At 55.0% G+C, this 11,092-nt stretch overlaps 3 protein-coding genes and 1 non-coding gene across 4 annotated transcripts; all 4 read right to left on the bottom strand.

Annotated features, from left to right (window-relative positions):
* Window positions 1-225: 225 nt before the first annotated feature.
* On the bottom strand, window positions 226-307 carry BJ171DRAFT_t81. The gene has a single exon. It is a non-coding gene; the product is annotated as a tRNA-Ser (tRNA).
* Window positions 308-532: 225 nt separating this feature from the next.
* BJ171DRAFT_309161 (male sterility protein-domain-containing protein) lies at window positions 533-3,808 on the bottom strand. Its single transcript, XM_053107066.1, has 6 exons — window positions 3,716-3,808; window positions 3,465-3,583; window positions 3,065-3,396; window positions 1,620-2,962; window positions 1,262-1,454; window positions 533-1,085 (listed from the first exon to the last, which is right to left on the bottom strand). The coding sequence occupies exons 2-6, from the start codon at window positions 3,555-3,557 to the stop codon at window positions 731-733; spliced, it is 2,316 nt and encodes a 771-aa protein (XP_052969010.1). The 5' UTR covers window positions 3,558-3,583; window positions 3,716-3,808; the 3' UTR covers window positions 533-730.
* A 1,869-nt stretch (window positions 3,809-5,677) lies between these two features.
* Window positions 5,678-7,648, bottom strand: BJ171DRAFT_439848 (glycolipid 2-alpha-mannosyltransferase-domain-containing protein; the record flags this gene model as incomplete). The annotated part of the gene is made up of 4 exons (XM_053108035.1): window positions 5,678-6,046; window positions 6,138-6,232; window positions 6,376-6,805; window positions 7,061-7,648. The coding sequence occupies 4 exons, from the start codon at window positions 7,643-7,645 to the stop codon at window positions 5,945-5,947; spliced, it is 1,212 nt and encodes a 403-aa protein (XP_052969009.1). The 3' UTR covers window positions 5,678-5,944.
* Window positions 7,649-9,038: 1,390 nt separating this feature from the next.
* BJ171DRAFT_439845 (mannose-6-phosphate isomerase) lies at window positions 9,039-11,052 on the bottom strand. Its single transcript, XM_053108034.1, has 4 exons — window positions 10,866-11,052; window positions 10,276-10,530; window positions 9,660-10,104; window positions 9,039-9,528 (listed from the first exon to the last, which is right to left on the bottom strand). Exons 1-4 carry the CDS (start codon window positions 10,998-11,000, stop codon window positions 9,113-9,115), a joined length of 1,251 nt encoding a protein of 416 aa, XP_052969008.1. The 5' UTR covers window positions 11,001-11,052; the 3' UTR covers window positions 9,039-9,112.
* Between the last annotated feature and the right edge of the window lie 40 nt (window positions 11,053-11,092).

Raw genomic sequence — 11,092 nt, 5'->3', positions numbered from 1 at the left:
TCGTAAGTCAGCCAACCAAGACAGCGGTGCAATCCCGTGGCCTGCCCGCTGGGCCCGCATATCGCTGGGAGGGACAGGTCCCGTTTTTCTTCTGGAAAAGCTGTAGATGAGCATGACCGTGGTTCATCGCCAGGCCCACCTCCAAGATGTCAATCGGCCACGCCGCAGGCGACAGCGATCCAGGAGGACAATGGTTGGGTACACAAACAGGGAGCAAAACGAATTCGTCGCCTGCAGGATTCGAACCTGCGCGTCCAAAGGACAATGCCTTAGCAGGGCACCGCGTTAACCACTCCGCCAAAGCGACTCGTTGTAGAGGATTCCTTGTCGAAGGTATTCCAATTCTGTCTGCACCTCCATCCATTCCGAGTATCCATCCAATCGCCACCCCATTTCCCCAATTCCCCAATTCCCCAATTCCCCAATTCCCCAATTCCCCAATTCCCCAATTCCCCAATTCCCCAGCCGCCGGGCTTATTCCGTTGCCGCTTATTCCGTTGCCGCTCCCATCCCACCAGTCACCCGCCCGTCGCCATTCACACAAATCTAATGCCACCCCACATTTTCATCCATTCTTTCAGCCCGCTCGAGCGATTGGGTTCATAATTGCCTGTTGCCGTCGCGGGATCGGGTCCATGGCTTGCACATGTATGCTGCCGATCCGGCAGAAACTGAACAAACATATCAGAAAATGGTGCAAACTAACAAATCATCCCGCCCAAACTGATAGTCAGTTGCGGCCAGTACGGCCAAAGACGCTGCCTTCGGGATACCCTTGCTCCACACCCTCGAGCTGTGGAACTGGCTGGAGTGGCGGGGAGAGAAAACCTGCTCGAATCAAGTACTTCAAGCAACGTTTGATCTGCTTTCTTGCTGGAGGACTCGAATTCGAATAGATTGCACGGGTATTTCTGTTGTCGATTTGAAAAGACATGACCATCATGATGTGCATGAGTGTGAGCAGGATGTCGTTTTCGATCAATGGATGGGTACGGAGAAGAAACTTGAACTGCTCTCGAGTCTCGTGTACAACTCTCCAGCCAAAGGTATTGATGATCTCAAAGAGACTGTTTTCAGAAATGAGACTGCGTGATGTGGGTATGAATCGGACGTAAGAGCGAATGTGAGTAGATGTGCGTGGATGTGCGTGGATGTGCGTGGATGTGCGTGGATGTCCGTGGATGCAAATGAAGGCGAGCGGATGTGAGTGGATGGATGACTGGCTACCGATACCAAGTGAGGAAGCAGCCATTAATCTTACCTGTTCTCCGAGTCGCTGATGTGAAACACAAACTTGAAAATAGCCACCCTGGATCCTGCGATGGCCGCAATTGCTTGAGCGACATGATCGACGGGATCCATGGTCATCGTGACAGGAGTGGCGTGCGAGGGAGCAACGCCGAGCTGAATGCATCCCTTGACATATCGCCAGATGTAGTCATCAGAGTTGGACACTGGAGCGATGGAGAGCGTGAAGGTGTCAGTTGGTGTCAGTTGGTGATGAGTACCACTCGGCAATCGAAACCATCGATTCATGGCCAGTCCATAGGGACGATTGAGATATCTCCATCACACCACACCACATCACACCACACCACACCACACCACACTCAGCTTACCTCCGTACTGGCTGTCGCCAGCAATGACGGCTGGACGAATGATCGTCACTGGCACTCCCCTCGATCGTGCCTTGTTGATCAGTTGCTCAGAGACCCACTTGGTCTGCGAATAGCCGCCAGAGATGTTCCAGGCCGAGTAGATCGTCTCCTCGAGCGGCTTGTCTGCCTTCTTGGCCATCGGGATCGTGCCGATGGTCGAGATGTAGTGCAGCGGCTTCAGGTGGTGGGTTGTGGCCAGTCTCAGTGCCGTCGCTGTGCCGAGGACGTTGGGTCCCTTGAGCTGGAGATAGTCAAACAGCCAGTGGACCTCGGCGCCGCAGTGGACAATCATGTCGGTCTCCTCGCTGATCTCCTTCCATCGCTCGTCCGAGAGTCCCCACTTGTTCTTCGACAGATCGCCGCACAGTCCAACGAGTCGAGACTTGAGGTTGTGGTCAAGGAAGGCTCTCTGGCTCGGATCGAGGACCAACTTCTGAGCCGTGCTGATGATGCGCTCGACAGCCACCTGCTCGGTCGGGGCTCGGACCAGGCAGTAGATCTTGGCACTGGGAAATTTGTGGGCTAGCTCATACAGCAGGAATGCGCCGAGGAACCCAGTGGCACCAGTCAGCACAATCCCTTCGAACGGCTCGGGAAACACAAACGGAGGGAGACCCTCAGCCGTCACACTCGCATCGTCGAGCCGTGCAACCTCCTGAGCCAGATCGACAATCGGCAGAGTCCCCGGTCTGCTCGCTTGGATGTCGACAACCAGCTGGGCGACATCAGTCGGCGTCATTCCGTTCGACAGGAGGATCATCGGCGAGATCTCAGCATCAAACTCGTTCTTGATGGCGAGGGCCAGACGGACGACACTCAGCGAGTCAAAGCCGACACCGCCGATGTAGTAGTTGCGGCCGTCGAGGGCAGGGTTGTCGAGGATCTGGCTACCAAGTGTGGATATCTTGGCGGCAGTGCGGGACAGTGGAGTATTGATTGATTGAAGGCATGGATACACAATCGACTTTGTGCGCTGGTCGCCATTCTCGGCAATGAGCTTGAGTTGCTTGAGATCGCGCTTGCCCGAGTCGTTGAGGGGAAGCCGCTCCAGCTCCAGACAGTTGTGGATCGGGAACTGGGCAACGTTCACGAGGGCAAAGAGCTCCTCGCACATGATGAGGACATCGCCGGGACTCGTTTGCGGACGGGAGCCGATGGCAGGGACATAGAGCATCACAGTGCGCTGCTCGGAGGTCTGGACAAATGCACAGTTGGCGATGACATGACTCAAGTGCTGAGAAATGATTTCTTCGAGGGCGCTGAGGTCGATATAGACCCCATTGACCTTGACTTTCTGATCGGACCTGGTGGATGAGCAGTGTATGAGTGAATGAGTGGCGAAAAGGGGTAATGAATGACCCCATCTCATCTGGCATCGGCACACGATGTGTTTGCTTCACACCTACCTTCCAATCACGATGAACTCGGTATCGCTGACCATCTCGACCCAGTCCATGGTACAGACACGAGGCGAACCATCGCCGAGAAATCCAAAGGAAGCCAACTTGTCGTGTGGGTCGGCGCTGAGAAAGCTGGGGTGGTTTTTGACGGGATGGTCGGGATCGACAGCAAAGACCAGGATTCCGCTCTTGAAGAATCGTCGGTCAACAAAGTTCCCATGCTCGTCAAAGAGTAGGCACCGAATCTTGGGATTCATGATCTTGTAGACGGGCCGAATAGGTTCATCCATATGACCCGGTATAAGGCAAAAAATGGATACTGCCTCGATAACAGTGGTCTAGGGAGAATGGTACGTGTCATTTAAGATCACAGCCCGCCGCCACCGTTGCCCAACCGACATCCTACCTCTCTGGATCCATAGAACGACTGTATTTCGGCATTGGGAAAGAGCTTGCAAGCCTGGCGAATCACTGAGGCGGGAGCAACTTCGGATCCCATGGCTATTTTGCTCAACTTTGCCCACACTTTGTGTGGATTGGATGATAGAGCAACGCCAACGACCAACTTCATGAGCGACGGCGTCTGGTCGACGATCGATTCGGTAGGTGAGTGTAAGCGAGTCAAGATCCCTTACAACGAGACAGTGGGACTCTTACCATATACATGAAGGTGAGTCCATCGTCAAGCATTTTTGCGATGCTTTCGGCCTTTTCGACAGCGCGAGGTGTGAGGCGTGGCAGCCAAGTTGATCCCCTGAGGTTGAGCGCACAGAGCAGCGCATTTACAGACGCTAGGAAGGACGGCGGCTATTTGGAGGATCCGTGTTAGACCTATTCTGGCACACTCTCAGCTTGGTGCTTTGATGGATACATTACCTGGTTGATTGCGATGTTGCTATACTGAGCAAGTATTACTGCTCTTCCCGGGATGGCTCCAACATGCGAGTACTGAAACCTGAAAGACAGTTGGATGGATTCCAGGCGATCTAGTGTGAGTCGATGCAAGCTGAGCGAGTTGAGCGAGATCGGTTCGAAATCAGGGCACCTACGTCTTGGGAATGCCTGTAAAGATAAGATCGAGTCAGTCACAGCTTGCACATGACCCTCCAAATCATACGTCCCACCCATTCGCATGAACGTGCCGAGCCGGGGGCTTGTCGCGCTGTCCGTTGTAGTCCGTACCTATAGTTCCAGCAGCACAAGCGATGACAACGAACTCGTCCAGGAATTCACAGGCCTTGAGAGACGGAACTGGGATATCGTCCAAGGTCGGGAAGACCGAAGGGTCGACAGGGCTCGTGCCCAGGGTACGTCCGGGCTTGACGCAGTGGTGCAGGATATACTTGATCGAGTATCTGGATGGATGCAGCCCTGTCAGCTGCTGTTTATGAATCGACACCCTCTCTGCAGCCATCATCACTTCTGAGGCCAAACTATCCCACAGACAATAGACATGCCCACAAACGATCCAACCATGCCCACAGACAACACACCTGTCGCACAGAGCCTTTCGGGCAGCCGGAGGCAGGTTGAGACCAAAGTTGATTGTCTTCCTGGATGGTGGTCAAGGGACGAGCGAGGAGTCGGGAGGATCACAGAGCCAGGAGGGAAGATCGCAGAGTCAGGGCATCACAAGCCAGGACAGAGCGGACGATGGCACTGGATCGACAGTGCTGGTGGCGGATGTGTGGAGCAAGCAAGCAGCAGACGACTGATGCAGCGGGACTCGCCCTCGATCGCATCCAAGCAGCACTCACTTGCCGAGCATCCACACTGCAAGGGAATAGAACACCCAGTTGACCTCGGACTCGCAGAAGGTGCCGATGACCTCGTGGTCTTCATCGTCCCAGCCGGCGAGGGCCCTGAGCCCCTGGGCGATCGAGTATGCTCTCCTCCACACCTGGCGATAGGAGTGTCGCTCGGAGGCACCGCTCTCGTATGTGTTGATCAGGAGGGCATCGGGCTCGTCGCGGGCGCCGTTGATGAGACACTCGATGGGATGGAGCCAGGGACCAAGGGAGTCGGCTGGTTTGGAGGATGCCGTGTCTGACGGCTCGGGCTGGGTTTGCTGGACAGGGGCTTTCGAGGTTGTGTCATCCACATCCATATCGACATCCACATCGACATCCACATCCATCGACGACTTGGCCGGGAGACTGGAGCTCGAGGCCATTTGGTGGCGGATGCGACGGAGTAGGGGAGATCAGGGGAGGAAGAGGACGAGGAGAGGGAAAGGAACAGGCAAGACGAGATGCGGCGGGATGGAGTGGGATGGGATGTGGGATGTGGGATGTGGGATGGCATGCAGATTCACCCCCTCGCCGATCGGAATGGCCATGACTGGTTCGGGGTTCGCGTCTGTGGAACCTGGGGCGGGTGGCCCACCTGCCACTCTGGCATTGGCTGTCGCTGCTCGGCTGTCGCTGGTGGCATCTGTGGGTGTCTGTCTCTGCTCCGATAATGCAGGAGCACCACGGGATAATGCAGTAACACCACGGACTAATGCAGTAACACGGCTAATGCGGTGGATGTGGAGCAAAGCGGAAAGCGCCACCGCACCCCTCGATTGTCCCACTTCGTTTGCTCCGTCGCCCTCGATGACGATTGTTGCTGATTTCTCCTTCATTCACTCCCATCCAACTTGCCATATGGCTGTGGTGCCGGGAGGATACGGACATCGTGGCCAGCGCCCGTCCTTATCAACTGTGCTATATTGTTACATCTCGGATATCTAGTACATGGAGTACACATCTATAGCATAGGAAGATCGGCATTGGGGTAGGAGATTCCGACGAGATTTTCGGCCCCGACACTTTCCACAAAGAAAATCGGCCATCATAATTGTGCGTCCTCCTCCGCCAAGATAGGCTCCTGAGCCGAACACGATCACCCTATATAACTCTCGAGATTGAGCTCAGGCACAATGCGAAGGTAGTATTTGAGGGCATCCTCCCAAGTTGAGTCCGAGACCCGCATGATCGAGTCGCTCTGTCGATCGAAAGTACAACCGGTGAGGCTTTGGAGCGATGAGTGTGTGCCAGCGCCAAGCACTTTATGCATACGCTCGCGGGTGACCCACCTTGGGCATTTGGTCCCGGCAGTGGCATGTTTCGTAGGCGACGCCGTCCTCTGGAATGTCAACGGGGCAGTGGATGTATCCCTCGTGGCGATATCCTATATCACGCACAATGGATCAGGTGGTGGAGATCTGTCAACGAAGAGTCCCAAATCATATGGCAACAACAGTAGCCACTGCATCTCATCCAGTCGGCCACCCACCCACCCCCGCCTGCACGGGGCCAGCGCCATCAGCTTACCAATATCATGGAAATAGTGCACTTGGCTCGGATCAAGGAAGAGGGCGATGCCAAGCGTATGGACCGGAGCGTCCCCCCATCGCTCGAAAAAGAACCCGCCTTTATCATCCAGAAACTTGAAGTAGTCCAGGTACTCGTCGGACCGGAAAAAATCGAGATCGGCAATCTCAAAGTTGTTGAAGAAATATTTGTAGTTATATCTACTTTCAGATTCGGGCTCGTCCCCTGTTCGTTGGTCAAAGGCTCGCAGGTGGAGAGGAAAGCTCCGGTTGCGCGAGTGGAGATACTCCAGGGTTGAGCTCCAAAGGGTCGGCACTGTCCACAGAATCTCGACTCCAACAATGTTGAAACCGTATATCTTGTTCTGCTTTCGCATCAGCTCAAAAGGATCATAGTTGAGTGTGCAGTAATAGGAAACACTGGGCTCGAGCTGGAAGAGCATGCAGATTGGTCAGACAACCGGGATGAACTGAGATCGTTATCACGACAGGAACGGGATGGTGGTCGGCGATGAGACTCGACCTGGTGCTGATGCGAGCCAGGATATCGATAATGCCATCCGAGACCCTGCGTATACGCCGAATATCGAAAGCCGACGGAACAACAACAGACACCGACAACAGACACCGACAACAGACACCGACAGCAGGCAGCAGACAACAGAGAGCCATCGGCTGGCACCTACCCTCCAGTAGTACTTGAAGTCCCTCAGGGCTGGATGGGTGGCAAAGAACCCAGAGAAGTAGCGGCACATGTGGTGGTAGTTCTCAAGCTCAGCCTTGAGTCCGGGTCGCTCGCCCTGCTTCCTGAAGGACTCCAGCACAGCCGATCGGTTGAAGTTGGGCGGAATGGACCACTGATCTTGTGGGATCAGCTCGAAGCGGACCTTTGCCTCTGTCGCACTGGAGACTGCGTCCTTGAAGTCGTCATCGAAGGGCTCTTGATTGAAAAACACATACGGATACATATAGCGGGCATTGAAGGTGGACTCGAACGTGGCGAGGGTCTTGACAACGTTTTTCTTGTCCGAGTTGCGCGCCAGCATGATGATGCAGGCGTTTTCCCGACCAGGCACGTTTTGATACGACAGATGCTTGATCATCAACGTCTCGGGCTGGGTTTTGAATGGGACTGTACCCGTATCCGAGAACACCTGAACGACGATATCTGCAGACGAGGACCGAGTGTTGCGTATCCATAGTTCGATTGCGCAGATCAGCACCAGGACGCTGAAGAGTGCGAATGTCATGAGGCGCTTGACTCCTTTCATTGTTGTCGGATGCAGTGTCTGATGGTTGGATTGGATTGGATCGGATCTGAATCGGCGGATAAAATGATTAAGCGATGTCGACGCAAATCGATCGCCGAAGGCTGCGGCTTCTTGCGATCGATTGTGCTTGGCTGAAAGCTGACCACGGTCGACTGTGGTTGATCAAAACCGGACTATCTCAAGGCAGATCAGTCGGCACTGGGCAGATGATCCAAATATAGGATGTTCAATCTGATCCGATCCGCGGCAGGTCGAGAACGTTATGGCGGGGTGAATACCAAAGGAGTTGCTGGGCGGAAATTGGCGGGCTGGGACTGGAAGCAGCTTGGCGGGCTGGCGCTTCCGCTCCCCCCCCCCAACCATGAAACTCTGAGAAACCATTGACTCACCACCGTTGTTGCGGAGACCTCGGCGAGTAGATTACGCCGTGTTAAAGAAAAATGGGACCCATCGTCTCATTCGGACAAACACGGCGTAGTCGGATCATACCATGCACCCAGTCGAGTGGGTTAAATCATTTCCCTGTGTGAGGGAGATGCATGGAGTGAGTGGGCACGACGGGAACCTCGGCGAGCAGATTCCGACGTTTCCGAAATGAAATGGGACAGCCAGCTTCTAACCATGACAGTGTTTTTTCTGGAACCTGAATACACCCACCCACTCATCGCATTCATGGCCAAGCAAGTATGTCCAAGGAGACCGAAGTGGTGATTGCCTTTGGGAATGCATCCTGGAAACAGGGGAGGGGATATGCATCCAGCCCACGGAGACTCAGGTTCGCTCGGTATTTCGAGCAGTTCATACACCACCAGAGACGCCCACCAGACCGATCCGTCTCCAAGATCCATGTGTGCTCGGTGAACGAGTTCAACACATCCCAGGTGTGCTCACATTGTCGGGAATTCAAGCGACTTGAGTCACCCGAGCATCTTGATATCGAGAAACCACACTTTGTCCGGAGCTGTACAAGCTGCCATACACTGTGGGATCGAGACATCAATGCAGCCAGGAACATGATCTCGGTATGCCAGTCGATCATCGCCCATGGAGATCGAGCGAGTGTATTCAAGACTGTGCTTCCCGAAACCAACCAAAACCACTCGATTGCCAACCAAGACGGGAAACAATCGCATGGCTTGCTCACTGGGGCCTACAGTCAGTCAGCGGGCTTCAGATATCTGAAGCCAGGAAGGAACTGTCCCGTTTCTTTCTGGACCGACTGTATACACCAAGATCGTATGACCCACACAACCCACACAACCCACACAACCCACACAACCCACACAACCCATGCAAGCCATCCGTCCTTCTCTTGTGGCTTGGTCAAGAGAACGAAGCTAAGCTAGTCTCTCCATGTGACGAGGACACTCTTCCTGAACATATCGAGGGGGATCCTCGAGTCGCAACATGATATATGTATATTCGTCTTGGCAATGTTGCACTCGGCTACCTGGGACGTCCTCCTCTTCAAACAACACAAAAGGCTCGATAGGCGGTCGCGGAATCAGACTGGCCCAGGAACGCTACTGGGGCCCCGGCGGGAATGAAGAACACCGAGCCTTCCTCAGCAGCAACTTCGTGGCCCTCCTGAGTCAGCAAAAGTCCCCCAGATGTCACAATCAGGATGGACGGCCCGGCGATTCCCTCAAACGTCTCCGTCTGGCCCTGCTGCAGCTGAGTCTTGAGAATCGAAAATTCGGCGATTGGGGGGTCATACAGGCGAGTATACTGAGTGGCCTTGTAGGGGTCGCCGCGCAAAATCTGGGCATCGGCGGGGCCGTAGTTGTATGTAAGCATGCGAACCAGCGTCGGGACATCTTTAAACTTGGGCGTCAAGCCAGAGCGGACAACGTTATCGCTAGAAGCCATGCATTCGACGCAGTCTGCGACAATTGAATCGTATGTTTTGGTTAGTCAAATGGCTGTCTTGGTGATATGAGCCTGTCTTTCCAGCTTGGGGTTTGCGTGCTTGCACCAGCTTTGCTCAATCGCATGGCGGACCCATCTACTGTACCTCCCGATAGATAGGCGTGTGGCTCATTGGCCGCAAGGAATATGGCTTCACCAGGTTGCAGACAGACATAGTTCAGCACCAGGGCGCAGAAGCAGCCAATGTCGGACGGAAACTGGCTATCCAAGCGCAACACCAGCTCCTCAGTCGAGCCCACGCGGTACTGCGAGATGCTGCCCAGACGAGCAACAAGATTCCGAAGTTGCTGCTCGACACGAGCGCTATCAGCCTCCATGAGGCTTTTGAAGAGGCTCTTCAGACCCTGCTTGTTTGCAGACACCGCAGCGGGCACGGTCTTGTCTCCGGTCTGCTGAAACTGGTGCTCAAAGAAGGCCGCAGCGTCTTCGCCGACGACAGCGCGGAACTCAGGAAAGCGGGTCAGGTTCTGGGCAATCTCGGCGAGAGGCTTGAAGTTGATGAAAGCTTCGAACGGAGTCAGGGCGATGGCCTAGGACACGATGTCGGCGCGTTAGTCGCTTAGGGAGGGATGCAGTGACACCGGGGGCGGAGCGCTGATGAGCATGCCTGTGATTCAGAGATCGTATCGAAGGGTCTGGGGGGGGGAGATCGCTGTTGACCAGCGACGCATTGGCGGCATGCCACGGCTCCAGGGGCTCACCATCTCAGGCTTGTGGTTGGAATCCTTGTAGATCTTGGGAAAGTTCTGGAACAGCTCCTGAGCAAGCTGCTTGTCCGGGTGGGCCTGGATCGACAGGGCCTTGTTGATCGACAGGACCTTGAACAAGAACGGAAGATCTCCGCCATAGGCCGAGTGAACGGCTGTCGACAGGTTCTCGGCATTGAGGGCGTCCTTGAGAGGGGTCTTGGCATCGGCCGTCGTGGACGGGGCATTGGGATGTGTGCCCATCCATAGCTGATCGTCCAGGAGAACGCAATTGGGTAAGCAGAGGAAATGAAATCAGGACCCGGCAGGCGGGATGGAACAGGGGATCCCGACCATCTCGCCGTGCTCATTGGCAACAAGGTCTTGTCGCTGTGTTGGATCGAGGACCCAACGCGCATCTGCTCGACATATCGTCTGCGAGTGCAGCACGCCAGCGAGCGAAGACGCTTCACTGCGCCGGCTGTTGCTGGCAGTATCGGTGACCGATAATGATGCGGGCGTTGTTGTGGATGTTGTGGATGTTGTAGATGTTGTGGATGCCGTTGTGGACACCCATTCCCGCTCACCCCCATTCCCTCGCTCACCTCAGCATACGGGGTGCTGCCGTTGGCCTGGAAACCGTCAGCTGCATTGACAGCCAAGGTGGCAACCTTGGAGGAGCTTCCTAGCTTTCCCCAATCGTAGGACTGGGTCTTGCAGTAGATGCGCACGATCGACATGATGCTCGAGGACGGAGGCTGGGATCTGGATGATGGGGAGAGGGCGCCCTCGGCAGCGGGTGAGGTTTGCGCGGGCTGTGACGGAACGGCGG

This window comes from Polychytrium aggregatum (assembly GCF_025602895.1).
Source record: "Polychytrium aggregatum strain JEL109 chromosome Unknown BJ171scaffold_9, whole genome shotgun sequence".
Lineage (NCBI taxonomy): Eukaryota > Fungi > Chytridiomycota > Chytridiomycetes > Polychytriales > Polychytrium > Polychytrium aggregatum.
The sequence above is the reverse complement of the archived record's forward strand: the minus strand, read 5'-3'. Positions and strand labels throughout refer to the sequence as shown.

Coding starts and splice junctions, on each gene's coding strand:
- BJ171DRAFT_309161 (XM_053107066.1), bottom strand. CDS start 3,557: ATGGGATCCGAAGTTGCTCCCGCCTCAGTGATTCGCCAGGCTTGCAAG. Junction 1,455..1,619: donor TGGCGACAGCCAGTACGGAG/GTAAGCTGAGTG, acceptor CCATCGCTCCAG/TGTCCAACTCTGATGACTAC. Junction 1,086..1,261: donor ATCAGCGACTCGGAGAACAG/GTAAGATTAATG, acceptor CACATCACGCAG/TCTCATTTCTGAAAACAGTC.
- BJ171DRAFT_439845 (XM_053108034.1), bottom strand. CDS start 11,000: ATGTCGATCGTGCGCATCTACTGCAAGACCCAGTCCTACGATTGGGGA. Junction 10,531..10,865: donor GCAGCACCCCGTATGCTGAG/GTGAGCGAGGGA, acceptor CTGGACGATCAG/CTATGGATGGGCACACATCC. Junction 10,105..10,275: donor CCAACCACAAGCCTGAGATG/GTGAGCCCCTGG, acceptor ATCGTGTCCTAG/GCCATCGCCCTGACTCCGTT.